This window comes from Aquila chrysaetos, chromosome 2, assembly GCF_900496995.4.
Source record: "Aquila chrysaetos chrysaetos chromosome 2, bAquChr1.4, whole genome shotgun sequence".
Taxonomy (NCBI): Eukaryota; Metazoa; Chordata; class Aves; order Accipitriformes; family Accipitridae; genus Aquila; species Aquila chrysaetos.
Genome location: NC_044005.1, coordinates 57,480,788 through 57,506,950, shown reverse-complemented (window position 1 = coordinate 57,506,950; position 26,163 = coordinate 57,480,788). Strand labels below are relative to the sequence as shown.

At 40.9% G+C, this 26,163-nt stretch overlaps 2 protein-coding genes across 4 annotated transcripts in view; one reads left to right on the top strand and one right to left on the bottom strand.

Annotated features, from left to right (window-relative positions):
* REV3L (REV3 like, DNA directed polymerase zeta catalytic subunit) overlaps positions 1-14,514 on the top strand; it is a 126,096-nt gene extending 111,582 nt beyond the window's left edge. For 2 of the 3 annotated variants that reach the window (XM_030033754.2, XM_030033764.2), the window contains 10 exons: positions 752-996; positions 2,015-2,123; positions 2,999-3,205; positions 3,868-3,977; positions 5,036-5,150; positions 6,920-7,057; positions 7,950-8,140; positions 8,977-9,223; positions 10,636-10,845; positions 13,340-14,514. In XM_030033754.2, coding sequence (XP_029889614.1) covers positions 752-996; positions 2,015-2,123; positions 2,999-3,205; positions 3,868-3,977; positions 5,036-5,150; positions 6,920-7,057; positions 7,950-8,140; positions 8,977-9,223; positions 10,636-10,845; positions 13,340-13,480 — 1,713 coding nt within the window. In that variant the 3' untranslated portion in view covers positions 13,481-14,514. Of the gene's footprint in view, positions 1-751; positions 997-2,014; positions 2,124-2,998; positions 3,206-3,867; positions 3,978-5,035; positions 5,151-6,919; positions 7,058-7,133; positions 7,346-7,949; positions 8,141-8,976; positions 9,224-10,635; positions 10,846-13,339 lie in introns of those variants that run through there. The other variant, XR_003926086.2, reaches the window with a different exon arrangement.
* Positions 14,515-14,773: 259 nt separating this feature from the next.
* Positions 14,774-25,794, bottom strand: MFSD4B (major facilitator superfamily domain containing 4B). The gene is made up of 4 exons (XM_030033792.1): positions 25,562-25,794; positions 25,224-25,392; positions 22,184-22,300; positions 14,774-19,893 (listed from the first exon to the last, which is right to left on the bottom strand). Exons 1-4 carry the CDS (start codon positions 25,751-25,753, stop codon positions 18,650-18,652), a joined length of 1,722 nt encoding a protein of 573 aa, XP_029889652.1. The 5' UTR covers positions 25,754-25,794; the 3' UTR covers positions 14,774-18,649.
* Between the last annotated feature and the right edge of the window lie 369 nt (positions 25,795-26,163).

Below are 26,163 nucleotides of genomic sequence, written 5' to 3'. Positions count from 1 at the left end.
GCTGTTAGTGCTGGTTTTTTCGCATCTTGCTACCTCCACAGATGACATTTTGTGGTGTCTTGAACAAGCTGAAAGTTCTTAAACTTTTTGTTATTTTATGCTTACTGTACAACTTGTGGCATCATCAGGGAGAAAACATGATGCCCAGTGCAAAGTAGCAGATTTTTGAAATGGGCTGACTTAGATTCTTCCCTTGGTTCTCTTGCTGCCAAGTACATTCTAGTTACTTCTCATGGTCAAAAGCTTGGAGGCACAATTATCAACTTACACAACTTGCATGTCATTTCTCTGTTTTCCCAAATGTTGAAATAAAATTGCTGTGCATATTCCTACAGAAAATGTTCATCAACTGTGTATTACACTTTTCCTTCAATGTTTGCAAATCTAATAAAAACACAGTTTAGCAAATGCTTGTTCACTGGCTGTAGCATGGCCATCCATATATATCGTTGCAGCCTGTTGGATGTTTTTTTTTAACCTGAGCTGGATGTTGGTTTTTTCCATAGATAAAAATTAGAAGTACTTGATTTTCAATGACTAGGGCTAAACAATGAGGAAACACATGGAAAAGTTCCACTATATGTGATAGAAAATAATCATTAAAAGTAAGAGTATGGCTATTTATTTTGGAAAACTAGTTGTCTGTACTTTAAATTCAGGAAACGTAAGTGTGTATTTACACAGTTTTAATACACCCATGTTTATTCTTTATTTTTTAAATTATAATGATTATATCCAAACTGTTTTGCAGTATCGTGTGGAGTCTATGATGCTGCGTGTTGCAAAGCCAATGAATTATATTCCTGTGACACCCAGTGTCCAGCAGCGAGCTCAAATGAAAGCCCTGCAATGTGTTCCCTTAATAATGGAGCCAGAATCCCGCTTCTACAGCAATGCTGTTCTTGTATTAGATTTCCAGTCGTTATATCCTTCCATTGTGATAGCATACAACTACTGTTTTTCAACCTGCCTGGGACATGTTGAAAACCTAGGAAAGTAAGTTGTTGTTTTTTTCTCTCAAACTTTGATTCCATAGAGACTTTAGCATCTTTTCTAAGCTACTGAGAACCCTTGGCTGTCACTGGAAACAATGGGTGTGTATGAATAGCACCGTTTTCTGTTACACAATAGAGATGATAAAGATCTACCCTGTGTGCGTGTGTGTATACACAGACAAACACATATAAATATACACATCAATATGTATTTTAAATTAAATGCAGAATTAGACTCTGTTCTGTTTTTTAAAAAAAAAGATTAACTCTGTAAGTGCATGTGTGTACACCTGTTCCATTATTATGGTGATGCTGGTTTTCCAATATTGCTTCAGAATAAGTTAAAATGTTAGATAAATCCACTACCTATTTTCAAAACTGGACTAGTATTATTCTGCTGTATGTTAATAAATTGTTGTTGTTCTCTTTTAACACTTGTAGTTCACTCTGGTCTTAACTATTCAAAACTAAAAGATACAATGAGTTATTCTGTGTAGCATCTCTTACTGAGCTTAACAGTAATTCTGTTAATTGGAAAAAGAATCTCATTGCTCATTATAATTACCTCTATAAAACAGTATTTGGAAGAATGGGAAGATGCACGCGATGATTGCTAGGTGTCACTATCAGGTTTTCAGGTTTTTTATTTGAAATTCCGATTTGTAAGACAAAAATATATGCGATGTGTTACTTGGTAAACATTCGTGGTTTCCATAGGGGATTACAGTATGAGTATGTGCCTCCACTAACTCAGCATTTGGAAATAATGCATTAATGCAGAACAGAATTGATAAATTACTCATTTATTGGAATTTAGCCATTTATTACTACTTTCTTCCTAGAGCCTTTTGCATGTAGCTAAGAAATTTTAAATTTTAGTATGTTTGTTTATACCTGAGATTATAATTGTGATTCTATCCTTGCTGGCATTATCAGCATTTTAATGTAAGTTGATGCTTTTGCTTGATCAGGCTGTAAATGAATGAATTGTCTTCGTATTTATTTTTTCTCTTTATCAGATATGATGCATTCAAATTTGGCTGTACATCTCTCAGAGTACCTCCTGACTTACTTTACCAGATCAGGCATGATATCACAGTGTCACCCAGTGGAGTAGCTTTTGTCAAGGTAATGGTATTAGTGCTCTGTGACAGGCATTTTCACTTCCTGTTGGCTGACTAGCTTAAGATCAAATTGATACTGTAGTTTATATTTTGCTGCATTAAGAGCAGACAGAAGGGGGGAGGTTCAGTCGCTCATTTCCCAGTGTGTTTTGGTATTTGTCAGAGTGCTGAACTTCTGGCAGTTCTGGAAATAAAATGTCATCTTTATGCTTTCATTTATACTGAAGGCTTATTTCATCCATAATTAAACTGTATTTTACTTGTGCAGTTTGGGGATCAAACAGTAATTATCTGTATGTAACACTTCATTCTTCTCCTGCCTGTATAGCAGAATGCTTTCCTAGAACAGGAGTCATGCTTCAGGAGATGAAACTCCCTGACTTGCTTTCTACTATTCTCATTTTATGTTATGTGTACTGCTGGCTGATTTGTAATGAATTAATAAATATGGCCTGGAGCTCTTACAAATAATTAGCCTATCATCAGCGTACATATATTTAATGTAAAACAAAAACTTTTAAGTAAAGAATATTTGCAGAATTTTTAAAAGATAATATTCCTTTAGCATTTAACATTTTGAAAATTAACAGTTAAATATTGAAGTCCCGTTTTAGTTAATAAGGTTATCTAAACATTGCATTAGCAGGGCTGATGAAAACAAAGAACAAAAAGCTATTTACCCTGCCCTTAAGAGCTTTGCCTGTATTCTAGGTTGCTTGTAATATTTGTGGGAAGAGCCAAACCGTTGGTGCCTAGGGCATCTTGCTAATTAATTTGTCTCAACAGTGATTATCTAACAGTTCTGGGTTTTGCTTCTACTCCTAACTGTTTAGGCTGGGCTTCTTAACATAATTTTTTTCTTTGTTCCCTTTATGGCAGCCTTCAGTAAGAAAGGGTGTGCTGCCAAGAATGCTAGAAGAAATCTTGAAGACTAGGATAATGGTGAAACAGTCAATGAAGGCCTATAAGCATGACAAGGCTATAACTCGAATGCTTGAAGCTCGTCAGTTGGGTCTTAAATTTATAGCTAATTTTACCTTTGGTTATACTGCTGCTAATTTTTCTGGAAGAATGCCATGTACCGAGGTAAGGGTTGCAGATAAAAATGCAGAAAAACTGTGGAAAAGACACATTAATAAAGTATAGTCAGATAACACAGTATTATTATATGAAATATATTTAATCTAAATACCTTCATAAAAGCTGTTTTTATTTGTAGTACTGAAAATCAGCAACTTGAGATTTGTGATCCTTTTAAAAAAAAAAAAAAAAAGTCTTATCTTTCTTCTTCCTATAAAAGAGCATTTGGAGTTGACATTTCTATAGAACTCTCTCCAAAGGTAGATTGGATTACAATTCTAGTAGTGGAAATAAAATAAAACATTGTAACTGTTTCATAGTTTTCATAAAAGGAGGAATCAGCAGAATCCAAAAACCAGAGAAAATGATCCTAAGCGATCTTGTCTTGCTTCTTACACTTTTAATATGCCTAAATAAGTTTAAACCAAATTTTCCTTTATTTTAATTCTTAATAATTTTTCATTGCTCTTCCTTTAATTCTTGCTATTTTGGGGTAATGTAAGCAACCTTTTTATTTATTATATGCATGTAAACCATTAAATAAAATACATTGTCTCAATATAGTAATTTTCATTAACAGATCAAGCAAGGTTAGACTATGTTTACCAAGAGCTAGTATTGGGTTTAGCAGTAGAATAAAGATTTTCAATTTATCTTTAACTTTGCAGGTTGGTGATAGCATTGTCCACAAAGCCAGAGAAACGTTGGAGCGTGCTATAAAACTGGTGAATGATACAAAAAAATGGGGTGCTCACGTTGTGTATGGTGATACTGACAGGTAATTAATGGTCTGCTTCTTACGATGTTTTAAAGTCATAGTGGTTCTTCCTAGATATAGTTTTCTTCTGTGTCAACAAGGGGAGGTTATGATACTGAAAGAGTACGTGGACCCCCTTTGGGGTGTTGCTTACTGTCTTGCATAAAATGCAAAGTAAATAATATTTATTTTCTTGGAGTTTCTTTTTGGACTTTTAGAAAGCACTCTGAGGGTTTTCTTTCTTTTGAAAATAAAGTGAAACAGAAAGAGGGGAAAAAAATCATATTTTTTCAGGTGTGAATCAATGTAAGTCCTGCTTATCAAATGAGTATTTTTGTGCCTCTTTCTGATGTCATTTTTATTTTGGAAAACGGTATTTATAATATAGTAGGCATTGCATGTTAATACTTAGAGGAAGGCACTATTTTAAGCTTCAAAAGTGGATACAATTCAGAAGCAGTCACCAGAGCATACAAAGATATGATTAGGCTGCCTGAAGTACATCATATAAATATCTCCCCTTTCTCAGTCAATCTTTCATCTGAATAATAGTCATGCTCTAGGCATATAATTCTCTGGTGCTAGACTTGGATAATTTTTCAGCCATGGGAAACAAAGCTTGTGGCTATCCTTCCTTAATAACTTGTAAATCCAATGACTATTTCAGCCAGATTTGATGAAAGACTTGAAATTTCAAAGATACTAAATTCATAGTAGCTTCACAAAAAAAAAAAAAATTGTTGGAGAAAGGAAGTAAAATCCTGTTGCTGCCCGTAACAGAAAAAAAGGGCGTACCCAGAGCTCTTTACATTTCTGTCACGGGAACTCAAGTTTTGCAGTGCCTGGGAGCAGTCACGTTCCCTGACTCACGAGAGAGTCACAGCGTTCATCGTGCCTTTGGCACTCCTGATCTCACACTGGACACTGAAGTTTCTCAGGTTTTTGGCTTTTCTAGCTGAACGAAGGGAACAGAATTGATAGCAACATCCCTGCCTTGCCACCAGGAAACTATAGCTTATAAATTTCAGGAACTATGTTGAACAGATTTGTGCTTATTTCCTATGTCTGATTTCTTGTAGCATGTTTGTACTCCTGAAAGGAGCCACGAAGGAGCAGTCTTTTAAGATTGGTCAAGAAATTGCTGAAGCTGTAACAGCAACAAATCCGAAACCTGTTAAACTGAAGTTTGAAAAGGTAAAAGGAAAATATTTTGCTTCAAGTGTGTTGGGTGAAAACATTGTTATCCAAAAAAAAAAAAAAAAAAAAAGAGTGAAGATAAAAGAGATAAAAGATTTTTATGGACCTTAACATAGCTTAAGGATATACAACAGTCATGCTGTACTCTTTCTGTGGGTATATTGCAAGCTCCTTAATGCCTCAGGGACCTTGTCAGACAAGCGCTGCAGCGTGAACAACAAAAAGTAGTATTCCTACTTTCACATCAGGTTGTGCTGGCAGCACCAGGCAATTTGAAATTCCTGTCTCGTCAATTTTTGGAAACGTCTCCCTCGGTTTTGTATTATATACATACAATCAAACCAACGTGTGCAACTTGGTAAAGAAAATGTACACCATGCCTTGAAATGATTCCAGTGCATTAACTACAAACCTGATATTTATTCTTCAGCTAGCCTTAGCACACTTCAGGATATGTCCATGCGATACATATACATGTAAAATGAAAAATTATAAAAATCCATTCAGTAGGCTTTTGGAAGAAGTATTCATGACAATAAGCCTTTTATAGAAGAGCAAGGCAATGTGATACTAATTTTGGTGGAAGTTTATAATTGGAAAGTCATTAGCAATCAGTTCAGGTGCTCTAGATGTTTTCAAAGTACATACCTGACTCAACAGGTTCCATCTGAATTTGTAAGCAAATTGCCATTTTTCACAGAAAATACAGTAGAAGAATATTAGCAAGAAAAGTCAGGATACCTGTGGAAGGCACAGCAACTTTTCCTCACTGACTAATGTACAGGGACCCTTCCCACTTTGAGGCAATTCTGTGTCATTAAGCTGAAGGAGTAATTAGCCTGAAAAAAATACTAGGTGCAAGGATATACTTGAGAAGATGTTCAAGTGCTTCACTTCAAGTGCCCTTATTCACCTGTGGGTCAAAATATTGAGTACTCTCCTAGGGTAGCTTCCTAGCACAGGAGGAGGAAAATGCCTCAAAGCTGGAGCATCTGTTCAAGAAGGGGGATACTTATGTGCAGGACCTTCTTCAGGGTGAGACAATCTAAACTCACTGCTCCCTCTTCCATGAGAACCACGAAGATGCAGTGTTATCTTAGTAATATGGGGAAGAAATTGTTCCCCATTCTTTCTTTTAAAACTGGTCAAGGAATACTGACAAAATCAAGAATGAAATAAGAGGTTGGAGAAAACAAGCAAAAGATATCATGACCCTAAAAATCCATTCATGAGGAAACTGTTCTTCAAGCATAGGCATTTTAAAAGCATGCTTTTTCCCCAAATCAAGATACTAACTGATTTTAGGCACCTCATAATTAGATGAAGTTTGAAAATAAGAAGTTCAAAGCCACTAGTTTTCCTGGGAAAGTTTTCTTCTCTGATGTTTAAAATGAAGTTGTTGCCTTTTAAAGAAAGAGAGTTAATACAGTTACATTAAAAATGCTGACAGGTGCAATCCAGAAAAGGAGAAAAGGAGAAAAATCCAGAAACAAGTTATACTGTGTGACACTTTTCATCTGAGTTTCAGGTTGCTTAGCCTTTACAGCTAGATGAAATATAAGGTGATTTAAGAATGGAACACCACTGAATCCCAACTTCCTCAGCCATTCTTTAACAGTCCTTTGATCTAGCTTATTGGTTTTAATGATTTTTTTAAAAAAACAAACAACAAAGCAAAGTATTCCTTAGGAAACCCTCTATGTTCAGAGCCACCTTATATTCCCAACACATGCCAGATTGGGCTATCTTCTTTCTAAACTTTCCAGGTCTACTTGCCGTGTGTCCTGCAAACTAAAAAGAGGTACGTGGGTTACATGTATGAAACACTGGAGCAGAAGGACCCAGTATTTGACGCAAAAGGCATAGAGACAGTCCGAAGGGACTCTTGTCCTGCTGTTTCCAAGGTAAAATACTCATGCATTTCTTCCTGAATGAAATTACAGTATTCTGTTATTTCATTGTATATTTGTGCTTTCTCAGAGTTTCGGGTCCTTGTGAGTTGTCTGAGACTTCATCTGTTTTTCTGGTATGAGCCATTTGAAAGATAAATTGAAGATCTTGCACAGCATTACAGGGACTTGCACCTTCATCTTAACTACTGTCTTTCAGCCCCTAAAAACCTCATAAAAAGCCCTCAGCCCCATGTAAGTTCTCTAGAAGACCATTCTTGATCCAGTTCACTTTAACTGGAAGTAAGTATTACTCCAAGATGAGTGAGGCACACTGATGTGTCTGCTAAATAGCTCACTTAAATAAATCTAGTTTAGCTAAGAATTAATTTAAAATAAACTTCCTTGTCTGTTTATTTTAAGCTCTGTGTTGGGGGGGTTAAAAAGAAAAGGCCCTTGTTCTTAATCAAGTCAAAACAAATTTATGCCAGTAAGGAAGGTAACCACTTAGGAGGATTTACTTCCATTTTTCTTCTTAATCCTAATTCTTTTGTTTGCTGAGGTGGTCAGAAAGTCATGGCAAAATATTATAGATGACAGGAAAAAAACACCTTCTCTCATACTCTGGAAAACCTCTGTAATTGTTGAAACAGTCTTAGTGCCAGAGTACGACTAATGTCATGAAAGATGTGTCAAACTGAGGAAAAAGTTGTCCAGTAACATGTTTATGAATGTCTTTGAGTGGAACAGAATGCAACCTGTTGTCATATTAACATCCTAGTTCACAATTGATACTTTTTCTAAGCAGTGTATTAATATTTCCATATAATTTACTGAATTATTTGGCATTAATTATTTTTTAGTTAAACATATGTGTTTTTCTCACCTTTCTCCTTCGGTTCTAAAGATACTTGAGCGTTCTATCAAGCTGCTATTTGAAACACGGGACATAAGTCAGATCAAACAGTACGTTCAGAATCAATGCATGAAGTTACTGGAAGGAAAAGCCAGCATGCAAGACTTCATCTTTGCAAAAGAGTACAGAGGGAGCTCAGCTTACAGACCTGGATCCTGTGTACCAGCCCTGGAAATCACCAGGTAATGAGATTAAGAAATGCTAATTGTAGATATTTTTTCTGTTGACCTTTGTACTGCCAAGTTATAGTTATGGGTAGCAGTGAGATGTCTCCTTTCGATATCGTTGCAGCAGTTGGCTCTGACTTTCTTCCATGTGTGAAGAGAGATCATGCATCAGGTAGTCCTAGAAAGCCATTTCATAGTCCTGGAAAGAGCTACACATGTTTAAGAGTAAAGTCGATTGTCCATCACTCACAGATATTAGATATGTTAAAAATTGTAATGGTGATGTCTCTCAGTGCTGTGAAATACATTACCAGGCATAATTTTTTCTTTGCTTTTTTTTTTAAAGTACCTTACTTAAAGTTAATATTTCATCCTGTTGATATTGTTTATCAGTAATAGATAATGTGAGCTGGCACATTTTGCCACCTTGCTTAATATAAAAGGTCTTCAAATTAAGTCATGTGTTTTAAATAAAATAAAATTCCAAGTCCCGGATTTGATACCTGCTCAAATTGAATTGTCCTTTGCTTTCTGGGTACTTGAACTCTTTTTAGTACCCTGGCTGGTCTTTATTAGATTATTTCTTTAAGGAAGGGGTAGCTAGAAAGCAACCTGCATGCAAATCCAAGTGACCTGAAACAGAACATATCTTTAGGGCTCATGTTCCAAGTTCTAAAATTTGGGTCTGACCATGAGACAAATTAAAAACGAAACAGTTGGGTCCTGTGCTTTATAATAGACACTAACTTCAGTCGCCTGGAGAGCTACTAATATCAGATGGGGAAGCTTACAAGCAAATGAAATGACTATGAATTGTCTCCGGATGCATTATAAAGGCTATTTTTAAACAGGAGAATGCTTGCCTATGATCGTCGCTCTGAACCACGAGTTGGGGAGCGAGTGCCCTATGTCATTGTTTACGGCATGCCGGGACTGCCCCTGATACAGCTGGTGAGGCGGCCCATTGAAGTCCTACAGGATCCCAACCTGAGGCTGAATGCTATGTACTATATTACCAAACAAATTCTGCCACCGCTGGCTAGGGTGTTCTCACTTATTGGCATAGATGTCTTCAGCTGGTACCATGAGTTGCCACGGGTAAGTGTTTGAAAACAGATTACAAATGCAGTGCATTTATACAGTGTTTGGTTTTATCGTGACTTTTAATGGAATGAGGTTTATACGAGGCAACAGCAAAGGTTATTTTACAAGGCAGTGTTTGATGCCCAAACAGGCAGACCTGATTCTTAGATCTTCTGTGTGGTTTTTTTTCACTTAGTAAACTAGTTTTTTCGGCCAGCCCTTCTGTGCAGGGTTGATTGCACCATCATCTTCTGTTTTCTGACCCCTTCCATAGTTTAAAAGAATATTTTGCTGTAACTGTATATTTTTAGCAGTACTTGTATATATGTCTATTTGGCTGTAACACCTTTTAAATCTCTCTATAGTAGATGTTGGAAATCCTGTTTTTTCAAGACGGTCTCAAGATCTTTCCTCTTTATAAAAAAGGCAGTAGTGCCCCAGCAGCAGGAACAGTTTTTTTAAAAATCTGCATCACCAGAAATTTTAAACTAATTATATCCAAAACTGACTTTCCTAAAAGTTAAATCACTGAGATGCAGGAAGACAAGTGTTAGATAGCTGGATTTTAGTTTGTCATTTCCCTGACAAAAAGGGATGGTGAAAGACGGTGTATCTCTGTAGTTTGGTTACTCTGCTTAGTGTAGGCTTCAGCAGCATAGTAGTACATCATGTTTCCCACTGCAGACTTTTAATATAGCCCTGACTGACTTCAGTTCTGCTTCTTTTCTGTACCTTTCCAATGACACTGTGACACGCACCTTAAATATCTCCAACAAGCTGCTCTAAAAAGGCAAAAAGAGCCAGGCCAGGGAGCACCAAGGAGGTCATAGGGAGCAGAGCAGCTGGGCGTTTGAGGCAGGAGAGTGAAGGATAGCACAAAGCGTACGTCGTGCAGCACCAGGAGCGAGTGCAGAGAACGAAATTCCCTGGTGGAGCTTTGTCTGGGGAAATCAGAGCATGAGCTAGAGCCACAGACCAAAGGACGGTGGCAGCTCTGTGACCGGGACTGCACCGGCACAGAAACTCGAGGGGAGGCAGGATCTGGAAGGCAGCCACTGGGGCTGCAGCCAGGGCACCTTTGGATGTGAAGCAGATCAGCATCTACAAAGGAACAACTGCAGGAGGCAGAGTTTGAGATGAGATCAGGAATTTAGCATGTGACTGAGGATTTCTTTGGTTAGTCTTGCTCTTTTCTGGTGAGATTCCCTGTGAAATAGGTGTGGGTGGGCTCTGCTCAGTGTGTCACTTCAGGGCAAGTGCTACGGTCTTCAGACGCAATCCATGTTAGTAATTTGTGTATGAACCCATGCCCTGCAGGCTGTGTTGCACTTTCATACTCCTTTTTTAAAAAATAGGCTATGTAATCTAGGAATAAGGCGAGCTGCTCTCTTGAAAGTTCATTACCTCTTAATTACTTTTTTTAACAGATTCAAAAAGCTGCCTCGACTGCCCGCAGTGAGCTAGAAGGACGCAAAGGCACAATCTCCCAGTATTTCACGACCTTACACTGTCCCGTGTGTGATGAACTGACCCAGTATGGGATCTGTAATAAATGCAGAAGCCAGCCACAGCATGTGGCAGTGATTCTCAACCAAGAAATCCGAGAGTTGGAGCGTAAACAAGAACAGCTGGTCAAGGTATGATTAAAGCATTGTCAGATGTCTGTCAGCCAAAGACAGGGGCTGAAATTTCAAGGCAGAGTGTTACTGAATGCCCCCAACAGAAATGGGAAGTACGGTCTGGGTGTTAAACGTGTTATGGCTTGTTTGCTTTTCCCATTGCTGTTGAAGGCAGCATAGCAGCTGTTACTCTCCTTAGCTTTGGATAAAACTGAAGGCAAAGGGGGGAATCAGAACAGAAGATGCTTTTCTCCTTTTCTTCTTTAAAAGTATCTTACATGGTTTGTAGGTGCCTTTTTATAATGACAGTGATGGAGAGTTGTAAAAGTATGAAAGATTCACCTTTTTTGCATTAAAATAACTGACGATGTTCAAGTAACAAAAATGTTTGTCCCAGAAAATTTATTTATTTATGTGTATAACATGGATGGGTTTTTTTTAGCTTGGGGGTTTTCTTATTACCTTTCCTCTCAATAGGAATTTTCCAAGCTGTTTTTTTTCCCTCGAGCTAGAAGTCAATTAAGAGGGTAGCTGACTGTGCTCCTGAATATATTACAGTAAAGCACAATGCCTCCCCTTGCAGAAACATATGCATATCCTCACCTAATTTTTGTACTGTTGTATTTTATAATTAATAAATATTTTTGTTTAAATTTATTTTTAGCACTATCGCGTGAACCATTTTAAAGACTTGTCTGAATTGCAGGGATATAAATGTTAGTGTAGTCTAGGCATTGATTTGATAGGTTCCCATGGGGGTCTCGCTAGAAAACCATTATAATTCACCATTCATAAATATTGCATTACTAAGGTGTGGACTGCTATTTCTTGCTGTATTTTGTAATATTTGCTCCAATCTGCATTGTAAATGGTAGTAAAGGAAGGTGATGCATGTTCTGCAGTTTTCCTGTAGTACTCTGAACCTTTTACATGGCTTTTGTTCTGGAATAAATCAGAACTTGGCAGATTGGTCCAGCCCCACGGAAGGATCAGTGGGTTTGATCAGAACATGCTCTTGTCCCTGCAACATGCAACAGGTCAGCAAGGCCTGGGATCCCATTCTAGTTAGGGTTTGATGACTCAACCTCTCTGTAAGAGCACCTGTCTTATTTTAATATGAAGATGCACATATCCTTCACAGATTAAATTCTTGGCCCTCCTAGATTATAAACATGCCAGAGTCAGCAGAAAACTGATATAATGCTGAATCATATATTATTTTAAAACGCACTTAAAAATTACATGCCATAGATTAAGGCCATAGACTTCTCCCCTCTACACAAACCAAACTTAGAAAGTGTCTCGAGTACCGTTTAGTTTGGTCCCTTGTGTTCAAACCAGCCACAGTCCCTCTCCAAAGAACTCTCTTGTAGGCTTATTTCTGAGGTTCTTCTAGTGGTTACAAACCTGGAACAAACCATTTAAATCCTGTTCCTTTTGGTCACAGTTGCAGGTCAGAGGACTGGTATCCTCTGAGGTGCCGCATGTGGGACATGGCTGAGAGGGACTGCTCCTCTCCAGCTGTTGTCAGTTTGAGTTTCTGGTCTGCAGGGATTCCATGCTGATACAGGTCTGGCTGAGAGGGCTGCTGTGTCCAAATAATTTTAACAGGGAAAGAAGGAAAAGAACTGATGCTAAAAGCAAAGGATATGATTTTGATTTGTTGTTGAAACTATGCAAACCATAGGATAACATTGTGTAACATTTTGATGTTACAAAACACAGGTCTGGTTGGAAGCAAATCTCTGAGTTTTTGGAAAAACCGTTGAAGGTGGCAGATACTGGAAAGGATTAAAAATAAAATAGCAGAGCAGGGGCCTTTAGCTACCTTTGGAGAATCTGTGCCTGCTGCTATTTTATTCCATCAGGCTTCTCATGTTACAAGTACTTCCAAGCAGCATTAACTACCTTAATGAGTAGTTCCATGAATGAGGAGAGCAGTGGAACCTGCGTGCCCTGTGTGTTTGTCTTGGGATTGATTAACTCTGACGTGGGAAGTAAAACTCTAATTGAAGCTTATCTTGAAACAGGAGTAGTTTATTAAGTAAGTCCCTTTCCTGTGTAGAGAATAACTGCAGAATAACGGTTCTGTCTTTTTTCACTAGGAAACTTTTATACAGGGTAAGTTTATCATGAATAGAACACACTGCCCCACTGAAATCCACTCAACTTATTGACCTTATTTTTCCAAGTGCCACCACATACGAGTAGAACTTAAATTAGCAGGATTGAAACCTGAGCTGTACAGTCAAGCTGTTGATCTCTGCCGGGTTCCAGGTGCGGGCTGGGCAGGCAGCAGCAGCAGCAGAATGAGCAGTCTGGCAGCGGCAGGAGAGGCTGCAGCAGAGAACGGAGCTGCTCTGGATCCCTCTGCGTTGGGGAAAAGCTCGGTGCTGGTAGGGCTGTGCCTGTTCTGCTGATAGAATGTTGAGGCCTTGGTAGTCCCAAGTGATTACGCCTTGCTTGTGTTAAGATTGAAATAATCTGTTTTGCTTTTTTACATGTAATCTAGATATGCAAGAACTGTACAGGCTGCTTTGATCGGCAGATCCAGTGTGTCTCCCTCAACTGTCCAGTACTTTTCAAGCTCTCCAGAGTAAGCAGAGAACTGTCAAAGGCACCGTATCTTCGCCAGCTACTTGACCAGTTTTAAATGATATGTGTTACAGGATTCCAGGTGCTATTTTTTTTTTTTTTTTTCTTCAGTGTTTACCACACTAAGACTATTGTGCATGGTGCTTTTTCAATTCTCATCTAGTCCAGGATTTCCATTTTAACTGTTGGGTTTATTATCTGAAGAATAATGAACGCTTATCCTAACTAAATTAAAAAAAAACATAAACAAAAAACAAAACAACAAACATTTGTTGATCTATGAATAGCTCACTTTTTAAGATGTACAAATTTCTTCTTTCTCTCATGTTTCTAACATACTGTTTTATAATGCTGATGTTGAAATAGCTATGTGTAACATCTTGTAAATCCATTTCAAAGTAGAAGTCAAGTTTACTTCCTGGAGGAAGGAGCACTGAAAACCTCTTGAAACGATAAAACCATTAGTGTGTGTTCTTGAACTGTCAGTATCAAGACGTGTTACTTATATATTATCCATTCACTTTATAATTTTGTCTGCGAAATATTTTGTAAATACACTTTTTTACTTTTCAAACAACTGAGTAAAATAATGTGCAATGACTTTTATACAGATAATTTTAAAGTTGGTTGGTATATCTCCTCCTAAGTTTTGCTTGATTCCAAGTAGATTGTTATTTTGATCAGACTGTGCAAACAGTAGTATCATGTGTAGCATTTTGAAACATTATTTTCTAAAAATTGCTGTCTTGCTTTAGCTATTAATGGGGCATTGTGAGGAACTGTGCAAAGACATTTTTGTTACAAACCTGTGGGACTGTTGCAATACTTTAAATATAAAATTTTATTCCATTTTTGCTTGTTTTGTATAGACATTTCTATTGCTTCTAAATATGCTTAAAATATTTTCTTTCCTTATGTACTGTACAGTTAAATCTTATTTGCCACCATCTTGACAAAATGTGTATTTAGAATATTTGTATAACTGTATAAAATGGAAAAGGAATTATGTGGTCAGTGCATTGTTTTCTAAACTGGAAATCATTTTGTTTTAGAAGTTAATAATGGAAACCATATTAAAGTTGAATAAAATGATATGGTAAAAATTGCATGCTTTTTTTACATTTACCCTCAATTGCAGACACATTGTTTCCCTCATTTGGCACACAAATAGTAATGTAAACAAGACAACTCTTAATTTGAACAAAGAAGCCACAGTTCGGTTTCCACCTTAAGCTTTGGGATCTAAAACCTCAGTATCAGCTCTTGAAGGCCTTCCCCAAACCAGAAAAGAAACATTTCCAGTTTCCCATTAGTCAAAACAGGAGTAAGTTTTAAATTTAGAAGTCCAGGGTAGCTTTGAAAAATAGAACAAAACTTTATTTACATCAAGGAACCTGAGTGCCTTCTCCAGTTAAGAATTTATTACATTCAAGATACAAGTCAGTCTATTAAATTTCACATTATACGGTACAATGTAAACCCACACCAAGCAGAATAAAAACTATTAAATATATAATAGAACACCCACAGATTGCGATGCGCTTTTATGCAAAGTAACTAAAAAAAAAAAAAAAAACATCAAGGCACAAAACTTTCCCAACTCTTGCATTCTAGCACTGGTCATGTACAGAATAAAAGTGCAAATGCCAGGACTAACGCATTAGTGCTTGCGGTACAATCCAGCGGGGATAAATAAAAATATTCAATGACATTTAACTGCAAGAGGTTACCTTTAACACTAGAGTAAATGGTCAAGTGCTTATCTTCAACTCAGTCCTGGCTTTATGGACAAAAATATGATTCTTGATAAATTCAGATACCTAATCTAATCCATGGATGGCAGTTCTTGTCCTCAACATTGAGATGACTTTTCTAGTGTAAGCAAGACAATGGTAAAGTAATACAGTTTGCTTCAAGTAATTTCAACCCATAACATGTAAGTTTAAGCTTTCTGGAGGATCTGTAACTTAAAAGGCACTGTAAATAGATCCTCACTCTAACTGTATATGCCAGGAAGCAATTTACTTACTTTGGAAGGAAATTCAAACCTGTGAAAACTAACATTCATTGTCTAAAAACAAGCCTTGAGGAACACCAAAATCCAAGAACTATGGAAGCTACAGCCTTGAACATCAAGGCTGTCTAGAACTGCTGTGAGCTGGGCTCATTGTTGGAAATGTCCTAGATCTGTTTTAATCTTAAACTGCTTTAAACATTTCATTCTCATCAAAGGGCAGCCCCTGCTATTAAAAGCAGGCTTTTAGGGGATAAGAATGAGCTCTGTAAGTACATTCCATTTCAAGTTTGAGGCCAGAACTAAGACATTGAAGGCTCATAAATGCTTGCTGAGATGACTCAGAATTTAGACACCATCCAGACAAAGGCCTGCACATATCAATCAGACATGATTCTACACAGTACTGCTCAAGATAACTACAGGAGTTCGCTCTGTCTTCCTGCCACTGGTTTTTGGATCCTTTACCTTCTGAAAAAGGCTGCTCTTACCTTGGCATTCCAGGCTCTTGCTGCATTCCTACTACTCAGGCCTCCTGTTTTAAAGGGGGAAAATGGTGATGAATTCAAGTGACTCATGCAGGAATAATTAATACAGCCAGTTTAAAAAAAAAAAAAACAAAACACACTTTGTTTTGCACAGTATTTTCACATTTGTTGGGAAGACAGTCAGACAGAAACACAAATAACTGTATATCTAAACAGTAAGTACATAAGGTTCAAAGAACACATTTCCCAATGTGGCTTTAGTTGCATTTTCTGGTTTTTAGTACTCGATCATGCAAGACATGTTAGCTATCCCTGAGAACAATCTTACTTGGAGGACATTCCAATTTGGAATTTCATTCCAAAAATTAGCATATGAATTGGGGATTATTTAAAATCTTCCTGGTTGCCAGGTGGGTTTCTTAAACTAATTCTCTTCTGGCAACATGATCTCAGGAATGGGGAAACTTTTTTTACATCGCAGTCGGTTCAGGTAAAGCCTACGGATTGCCATTACAGCAGGGAGCTGCCGCAGAACCACGGCCGTATCTTTTGTTGTTGTTTGTCCTGCACCAAATCCAGTTTCTGCGGAAGGAAACCTGTGACCTCCCGGGGCGGGGGGGGGCAGGAACTCCTGCAAAAGCAGAGCAGCAGCAGTTATCACTCCCCCCACACCCCCATCCGCCAGCAGGATTTGTCCTGACCATCAGAGACCACCCCTTGCTTTCCACACACACACAGCGGTTACTGTAGTGTGCAGGAGGAAAAAAGGGAACAGGGAAGTTGAAGAAATGCAGGCTTGATCTGCACTTATTTAAGTGGCCACCTCTGCCGCACCAGCTCCTCTGTTACCATGTGAAACTAACCGAACACACGAGGCCATACAGCCTTACTCCTCTTGAACAAACGCTGTCACCTGTACCTAGGACAGGATTTGGCCTGATACTTAAAAGCATTTACCATTACTTCAAGCGAAGAAGAGAACCCTTGTGTAGCAAGTAAAACAAGGCCGTATTTTAAAGTGCAGGTTCATGCATTGCACTGGAAAAGATGCCACGGAAGTGCACATACAGACATGAGAAAAAAAAAGGAATCGGGCAAAAACACAATGGCATTTAAGTAAGTGCCAACAGCTGGGGGAGAGGGAGGGCCTTCAACATGGCAAGATGCAAAAAATGTACGCATTTCGCTACAGGCTGACTCCTGCTTCTTACTCCGCTTCTCAGAAGAAAGGAAAAAGCCAAGAGATTCTAGGCTAGAATTGAGATTGCACACTTAAAGGACAAGAGAGGGAACAAAACCAGACCTGAAAATACACTGAACATCTAAGGTTCTGTGCTATGTTACATGTAGAGCTCTTGCCTTGGTAAATTAAACTTCTTAGCAAGAAAAATACTAATAAAAGTGCAAAGTAAAAAACCCCAAACATCAGCACATTCTGATCACGCAGCCTTAAAAAAAAATATATATATTTAACCTACAAATTTGGAGTTTCAAGTAGACAAATTGCAAGACTGCTGCTTCAGAGTCAGATTTTGCCATTAGCTGCTGCATTTTTGGCTCTTACTGGGGAGGGCTCTCGGGCATGACTGGTCCCTCCCCAGGACTTGCTGCTTTGCAGCAATGAATCTACAACTACAAACCACTCCCGCTCCAGTAGGAAGTGTCTGCCCCTAAGTCATCACCCAAAGAAACCCAAACGGCACCAATCCAACTGGCAAGGGGCACACGATTGAAAGGATTGTCTCATCGACAGTTCCCTCTCTCGTTTACAAATTTTCACTTTAACACATCGCTATGTTCAAGTCTTGGCACAGGAAGGCAGAAAGGTTGTTATAACCTTAATTTAAACAACTGGCTTAAAATATCACAGCTCCGTGTCAATACCACATATTAAGTAATCTGTTTACATATAATTTTATCATCATACATTTCTTGATTTCAGTGGTAATGCAGTAATTAAAATCACAAGTACAATCACAAGTACTTTAGACTGTTTAGATTTGTCACCACTGTTTAACTAGTAAATCAGAGTTATGCATTATAGCAGATTAATATGACCCATTTTGTCCCCCTTCCCATACACCGCTTTTAAACGACCCAAAGGCATGGTTCCACCCCTAAAAATTAATTTTTAATTTATTCTCGTCTTAGTGACAGAACCAGGAAATTATATAGTTTGCCAATAGGTTATCCAATTTACAGCCGCTGGGCATCACCTGCAATTTTACTTGATTTCCTGGTTTACGTCACTCACAAACTTTCAATGCAGTAGAAACATTCCTCTTTCACGAGGTAAGGAAGTTCAGCATCACAGATAACGGATTTCGCTCCTCTCTCGTGAAAACGTTTTGTGACCAAGCACCTCAGAACTGCACCCTTCACCTACCCCAAAAAACTGAGTGCTCTGAGCAGTCCCCTTCTTTCCTAGTTAGTTCTTATTACAGCATATATTACTTAAACGCATGCCTCACATTTAGAAAACGTCTCTTACGTTTTAACATTTTTGGTATAGTCTATACATTTTACCACGTTACCCCATTCATGTCATCATGGGCTTTCCCACACAGCTGCAGACTGAAAACGAAAGATGAGAAAGGGCCGGACAAACACAGAAATGAACACGCTGTGCTCCGCACCACTATAAAAGGATTCCTGAACCACTTTACAAGAACACCTACAATTCAATTGCATTTCCCTTTAAAAAAACAGAAAGTCAGCTTTTACTTTAATCATTCTTCTCCCGGTCAACATTCACATTTTTCCTCCCAGGGGAGCCACCAGCAACCACTGGAGAATCGCGCAGTACATTGTCCAGATGGGGCTGCAGCGAGACTTTGGCTGGAGAGTCCCCTGGTATCTTACGGGAGGTCTCTATCACAGAGTTTCTCAGCGTGTCATTCATTTCTATTACCTCAAAGTCTGCTTCGTTCCACTCTCCCGCATCCTCCTCATCCTCTTCATCCTCATTAAGCCCCGAGTTTGACAACAAAGCTTTCCGGTCCTCACTCTCACTCATTTCTTTTAAGTCGCTCTCACCAGGAGAGTTGGCCAATTTGTACATCACAGGGAAGAGCATAACTGTCATTGCAGAAGTCACCAAGGCAGTGTACATCACCACGGGAAGGTGGTGAAACTTTCCTTGAAGATACCCCACCACGGCCGGAATGCACATCTCGCCCAGCGCGGCGCCGACCACAAAGAGAGAAGCCGATTTTCCTTGCACGACCGTGTACTGTTCTATCCAGGAAATGCCGCTGGGAAAGATGGTAGCCATCGACGCGCCGTACACAGCGGTTCCAACCCACAGCGAGGCTGGGTACCTCGCAAAGAAGGCCAAGCACGAAGAGGAGGCAGCAGAGCCGATGATACTCAGCAGGATCATGGTGCCAGGGTACAAGCAAGCAGCACAGAATATTGCCACTCCTCTGCAAGCGGCAAACGCGCCCCAGAAGACAGAATTCAAAGCGGCTGCTTCGTTTTCTTTCATCTCGGCAAAGACCTTTGCGTAAGTAAATATGTAAGAGCCGTAAGTGACCTCCGCTCCCACGTAGCAGAAGAAGAATACGAACAGGAGAATAATAAGAGCGTAATGGTATTTGGCAAACATGCACTTCTGCAGAGAAGCCTTTGATTTGTCTCGAGCTGAGCTGCCCTTTGAATACAAAATAAAAAAGAAGAAAGAAACTAACAGAAGATAGGTCCCTATGACAACATAGGACCACAAAAAATCTGCACCAAGATGGTGTTTCAGTGCTGACGTAGCTGATGCAGCTGACGCTGTTGGCACAGACCTCAGGACAGACTGGTTTGTCTTTTCAGCTACTGGAAGGTCTTTAGATTCGGAGCCTCCCAAGGCCATTTTAGCCAGGATCGGAGCCACAAACGCACCGACAGCAAAACTGAAGTGTAAGGCCTGCATGTGTGGCCCAGCCTCTGCTCCCCAGGTATTCAGTGCCAGTACATTGCCACCTGCAGATGGGAGAGAGGAGGATTCAGTCATTTCAGTCTGAAACCAGATACTGTTCTAAAGAAAGAACAGGACAAACCAAACCATAACCTATGTTACTAATTCAATTTGCAATAATACCAGGTTTAGCAAATACAACGTGCAAAACTGCAGTTAACTGAAATTCTGCCTGTAAGCACCTTAAGCCCATGTGATTACTTGAGCTTCGGGAGGGTATTCACAGCAGTCAAAATGAAGAGCCACGCAGTGGCTTAATCCAGCTGCAATGGCCATACTTCATTACTCTGCTTGACAATTTGCAGCATTTTTTCAGCCTTTTTTCAAAAGAGCAAGTTTAACTGCTTCTCATTTCTCTAAGTATTAAAAGCAACAATGCACAATGCTAAGAATCAGAGGCTTCATTAAACCACATCCCAGGAAACATCAAGAATCACTTGCTTCTGATGGGCTCAGACTACCCCAACTGCATTCAAATGACTTTCCAGAAGCGGAAAAGTTTACAACAATACCGCTGCAAAGACCAAACTACAACACCCTCAGATCAACAATAATGCTAGAAAAATAAGATGAGAGATGTTTTTAAGTAGTTCCTGAGAAGAATGCAAGAAAATAAGAACAATAATCAAATTCCTGTGCTACAGTACTGCAGCCCTTGTCACTCAGCACTAGCACTCTTCCAAATGAATTCAGTTACACTCTACTGCCTCGCTCTTCGTTTCTCCTGCTACTACTCCTGCTCAGGCTGGGAAGTCTCCCTGCCTCAAAGGTCTGACTTCCAAGCAGCACACCCACCACTGAAGGCATTTTTACAATTAGCTGACAAGATTTTTCCCACATGAAGAACTTTTAAACCAAGTGCTATGTATAATGATCCTACCAGAGACAGCAAATACACCTCTGCACTCAGGTTATTTAGCATAACCTGTGCCAAGCAAAACCACCTTTTTCAATACCGGATCCTGTATCATGCTCTTTTTAGTGTTAAGAGAGCTCCCTCAAACTCCGCAGAATTACAGCGGATAGTTCATTGTTCCTCTGTGTTGCCTATCAGCCAAGCCACCAAAACCAGGCCCTCCCTGGCTGGGATGCTTCCAGAGCTGTTTGGCTAGCTAGGCTGATTCATTAGCCAGCTCTTTCTCAGAAATAAGCCTGCCCTGAAGCTGGTCAACCAGATCCAGTAGTACCTTGCTGGCTAGTAAGTAACCACAGGCTCCCTCAGTGAGCCAGGGAAGTTGGCAGGCTGCTGGGACACGACTGGAGAGGTGCCAGCCGAGTGGCCGCCTGTTGCGGCTTCACCACCACCTTCTACAGCAACGCCAGAACACTCCGCTGCTGACGTGGTTTTGGTTGTTTCCTGATCCCCATCTGCAAGTACGCCAGCGTTCCTCAGTCGTCTCTTAGCGTGCTTAGGTCTCTTGCCATGGCCTCGCCTCACGATCCAAACTGTCTGCTACAGCCAGCCATCACTAACTCATCCCTTCTAAGCCATGCCCATTGAACTTATTTCTGTGGGAGTTTCTTTTTCGTACCTCTGGTATAACCGCACCTGTAAACATTTGCTCTGCAGCTTCACCAGTACATCTTCCTCCGCTAAGGAGCCTCTCCTAAGAAATTGGTTTTGAATAGCTTTCCAGCAAAAGTGGTTTTTCCAGGCTATTTGCAGTATGCACATGCCACAGACTTAAAATCTGGAGCACAGAATAAATGTGTATTGCCGACCACCTAAGCAAGGCTGGCCAAGGGGAGCAAATAATCCCTTAATTCAGGGAGACGGATGCCACACTACTGTGAGCGAGCTATGGCAGCAAACATCTGCTGTGAACCCCCTAAATGCCACCCAGCCACCTTTAGGAGGCCAACTCTCCAACACAGTAACTGTGAGAATCTCTCTCTCCTACACCAGGGCTTGCGCAGGACTAACTTAGCTCCAGCTGGCACTAATGAACCATAACCCGACTAGCTTCCTGTAGATGAGTAATTTAAAGAAAACACTGTTTAAAGAGCACATGACGCTTTCTTTACAACTGTTAATTGTCCACTGAAACCCATACTGATCTTCTCCAGGAAGCATGAGACACCCAGCTCCCCAAACCCCTTAAGGAAGGTCTGTTACAGAGACACAAACACTGGAAGTCTCAGGACCAGAATAACTGAAGAATCCCAGCCAGGTAAAACAGCTCCCCTCTTTTAATTCAAGATGTGTCAACGTGAAATACAGCAACAGTTTTGGTGAGCTTGCAGTTTCCAATTAGTTCGGTGAAGGAACTATCATCGGACCACGTGGTCCCTTACCTGTGTCTAGAATTCCCATGGAAGCTCCAATAACTGACATCAAGACAGTTAACAGCAGGGATTTCTTACACCAGGGTATCCCATAAAGACCAACTGTTGTTCCAAACATGGATAATGCTGGAAAGGTTAAAAAAACAAAAACAAAAAAACCCACATACTACAGTTTCCATTTAAACTACAAAACACAGAGAAGACCAAGAAATGCAAATACATGCAAAATTATTAAAGTTACAGATAATCCTAATAGGTGATGTAACCTAACTACCTCAATTCATGATTAGCAGAAGCAGCTAGAAAGTTCAACAGAATCATTTTTCACTTAGAAAAAAGGAACTTCATCAGAATATAAACACTACATGAAAAACCTGTCTTGCTAAAGCTTTATTTGCAAAGGGAGCAGCATCTGCTGCTAGAACACTAAGAAGTCTTCTGCAAACTTTTGATTTTGAAGTGCTATTTCAGTACCTTCTGCAAACTCCTGATCTAGAAATGTTACTTTACCGCGAAAGAAGTAAAATGTGGTTTTGAACAGCATGAAGTTTTCCCTCCGAGAACTGCAGAGCATTAAATTTGGCTCCACTTTTAAAGAACCCAAATCACTAAACTCTCAAAATCCTATAAAGTGATTGCACCTTGGCCAACATGCGACCTCCATATAAAAATGCTGACTTTCATTTATATTCTGTTCTCACACGAGGGATGTATTCCAAGAGATTTCTGGAGTTTTAAGAGACAGAACTACAAAATTTCTCATCATAAATTTAGTGGCAATTCATTAACTGTATTAGTTTTGCTATTATTAAGGACACTTACAACATGCCATTTCAAAAAATGTGTTTTAGCAGATAAAAATTATTTTTATTACAATTTTGAAGTTCAGCAGTTAAATTCTATGCTTATCATCACCTTCATAATAAAATAATCTGTAATTAGTATCTTGAATATACAGCATTAGGTTTTTAGAAAGCTTGTACCAGTTCAAACGGCCCTATTATTTTTCAAATCAATGCTTGATCATAGGTGGGGCAGATACTTAAAGATCAACAGAGACTGATGTAATTAAGAACTTACTTGGGTTAATTCCAAACAAAAACAACAGCAGCAAAGGAAAAACTAAATATCCAGAACCCTAGAGCCCTAGCAAGATACTTGGATTACATGCTTCAAAACATTTTTGAAGGCAAGCATGCTGAGCTGCATAGAGAAAAAGCTAAAGATGGGGTGTATTAAGTACAGCTTCCTTGACAAAGACAGATTACGCCTTCCATTTTTTCTCTGTACAGTAGCAGAGTTTCAGCAGTTGAAAGATGGGAGGTAAAACTACACGAGCCAAAAACCTCTTACAGGCAGCCCTCAGATGATAAAAATGAGAGACGATTCAGTAGTTCAAATCATGGTTTTGCCAAAAGCACTACCAAATTGGAAAGGATTAGGAGATGAATCATTTTCTAAGCGTTGTTGACAGACAGCTAGCCTGTGTGATACCTCAGGAAAAGAAGCAAATACTAAACTATTTCAAGATAACACTCACTTCCCCAGGTGTATTAATTCCATTACAGAAGGTAAAGTCTCAAACTTTAGAGTTTGTCAGACACAGACAACTCTCACCTTGTCAGATGCACAAAGAGGCTAAAGGAAACCCACTTTACAGGTGTTCTGGAGAAGAGGAAAAAAGAACAGGGAGGAGACCAAATAAAGACCTCTTAGAACAGGAGCAAATGAGGACTGATCCAGGAAGATGAAGACAAGAAGAGGGGAAAAAAAGAGAGGAGAGACAGATGTTCTATGACACAACTGCTCCTGACAGCAGGAGACAGGCATACAGGGATAAGAAGAGACTTAGTTCAAACGCTAGCAATGGAAAATGGATCTTCTCATATTCCCTGAATTGACCCTGTGATTACAGCACGGTCCTCAGGGGAGGCACAGTTCTGTTTGAATCTCCCCGAGTAAAAGCATGGGAAGGAGAAGGAAAAGAGTGAGCCCCAGTATTTGGTTTAGTCCCTAACCTACAGCACGAAGGCACATACTGCCATTACTGCACTTGGAAGAAAAAAACATAGGGCTTCCAACTATTTTAGGTGTGCTCCGAGCATCACTACCTGAACGAGACGCTAACAGGACTCTAAAAGGAGCACTTCGTTTCTGGATGCTGAACGTGGCTCTTGGCGACCCGACAGCCGAGCAGCCGCACTCTGCCAGGACGAAGCCAGTCCTGTGCTCCTGCCAGAGAGAGTTTCCATGCGTCCAGAAAACTTGTAAGACTGTGAACTGTGGTTCCTATAGTTTAAATGTTTTCATAGCTAAGCAGCAACTGAGCAGCAAGTTTCCACCATCACAGGTGGCATTTAATGTTTATCCACTTTAAGTTCTAATTTGGCTAAGGCCCTCCAGTCAAAATCTCAGTACTTTTGTCCAGTACACAAAGATGATGGCTTCTGACAAGCTTTAAGAAAGGGAAGGCTGTGGAGAGCTTCGTAAAAGAAGTGTGCCTCGGCATAACTGCTGGAGGTTTCTGCTGCGTGCATACGAAAGCCAAAACACAGCTTCCCCTGTTTTGTATGTGTGTTTCATAGAATAATGTTACAGAAGCCTGTCTGTTCCAAAAGGATCTACAGTAAGCGTATTCCTTGATACAAAGCCGGGGGGGGAGCCCATTATACTTTTTCTGTCCAAACCAAAGGCACCTTTTGGTCAATCCGAGCAGGTTTTGTCAGTTCAAAACCGGTTACCACAACCAATATACCCAAGCGAGCCCAACCACTTGTAAACAACGCTGTACGGCCGCAACGCTCGGGCACACGCGACGTCCAAAAAAAACCGAACCCAACGGAGCGTCGCGATAGCGAGCGGCAGCACAAGGGCAGCGATATGGGGGGGACGGCCAGGCGCCACAGGCCCCCGGTTTCCATCTCTCCACACGGCCGCCATCCACGCGACACCACCGTCCCCCTCACGGGCGGCGTGAGGGGAAGGGGGACAGAAGTTGACCCCAGCAGCTTCTGAGGGAGCCGTTTCCCTCAGGGCCAGCGGCACTCACCGAGGAGGAGGTGGGCGTTCATGGAGTCGAAGAGCACCCCCCCGAGCACCGACCCCCCCAGGTAGCCCAAGGACCGGCCCACGAAGATGTAGTAGATGTCGCTGACGTTCTTGTGGACGTTGGCGGCCAGGTTTTGGAAGGTGGGGCCCAGCACCGCGATGCTCATCCCCTGCAACACATCGTAGAGGGGATGGCTGACCCCGCGCCCACCACCACCACCTTCTCCCCCCCCCCCGGGCCGAGCGGGCGGAGGGACAGGAGGAAGGAAGGGAGGAAGGAAGGGGCCGGAGAGTCCTCCCGTCCCGTCCCCCCCCCCCCCCCCCCCCCCCCGCGCTCACCAGCCCCAGGAAGGCCGCGCACAGCGCCCCGGAGATGCACCACCGCAGCGCGGCTCCCTCCCCGCACCGCCATCCGCCGCCGGTCACGGCCACGTCCGCCCGCGGCGCGGCGGGGAGGCGCGGACCCGTTGCCGCCGTTCCCCCCCCCGGGGCGGCGAACCGGACGTGCTTCTTCCGCTCGGCGCCGGCCATGGCTCCTCGCGCCGACGGCGCCGGCACCAACGGCCGCTGCGGACCGCGAGACCGCCGGCCCCGCCCCCTCGCATCGCGGCGCGCGGGGGGGGGGGCGGGACTACAGTTCCCGGCGTGCTCGGCGGCGCGCGGGAGGGGAAGATGGCGGCGGCCGCCGGAGGAAGGAAGGAAGGAGTTAGTGTTTTTTTTTTTTTTTTTTTTGGACGTTTTGCAGTGACCGCCGCCTCTGGGCGGGTTCCGAAGGGTGGGAGCGCTGGGGCGAGGAACAGCTGAGCTTGCACATTGCCGACAGCCTCTGCTTTCGTTATATTGAGGGGCCAGTTAATTAAAAACCAAGTTTGGTTTGGGGTTGGTTTGTTTGTTTGTTTTTTTAAATCCTGTGTTACCACATAACTCAAAGCATACTGGAC

Bases quoted from the DNA above. Each gene is read 5' to 3' on its own strand.
- MFSD4B (XM_030033792.1), bottom strand. From the start codon at position 25,753: ATGGCCGGCGCCGAGCGGAAGAAGCACGTCCGGTTCGCCGCCCCGGGG. The intron at 25,393-25,561 runs GTGAGCGCGGGG...GATGTGTTGCAG, and splicing joins GCGCGGCCTTCCTGGGGCTG to GGGATGAGCATCGCGGTGCT. The intron at 19,894-22,183 runs GTAAGGGACCAC...TCCCATCTGCAG, and splicing joins CATGGGAATTCTAGACACAG to GTGGCAATGTACTGGCACTG.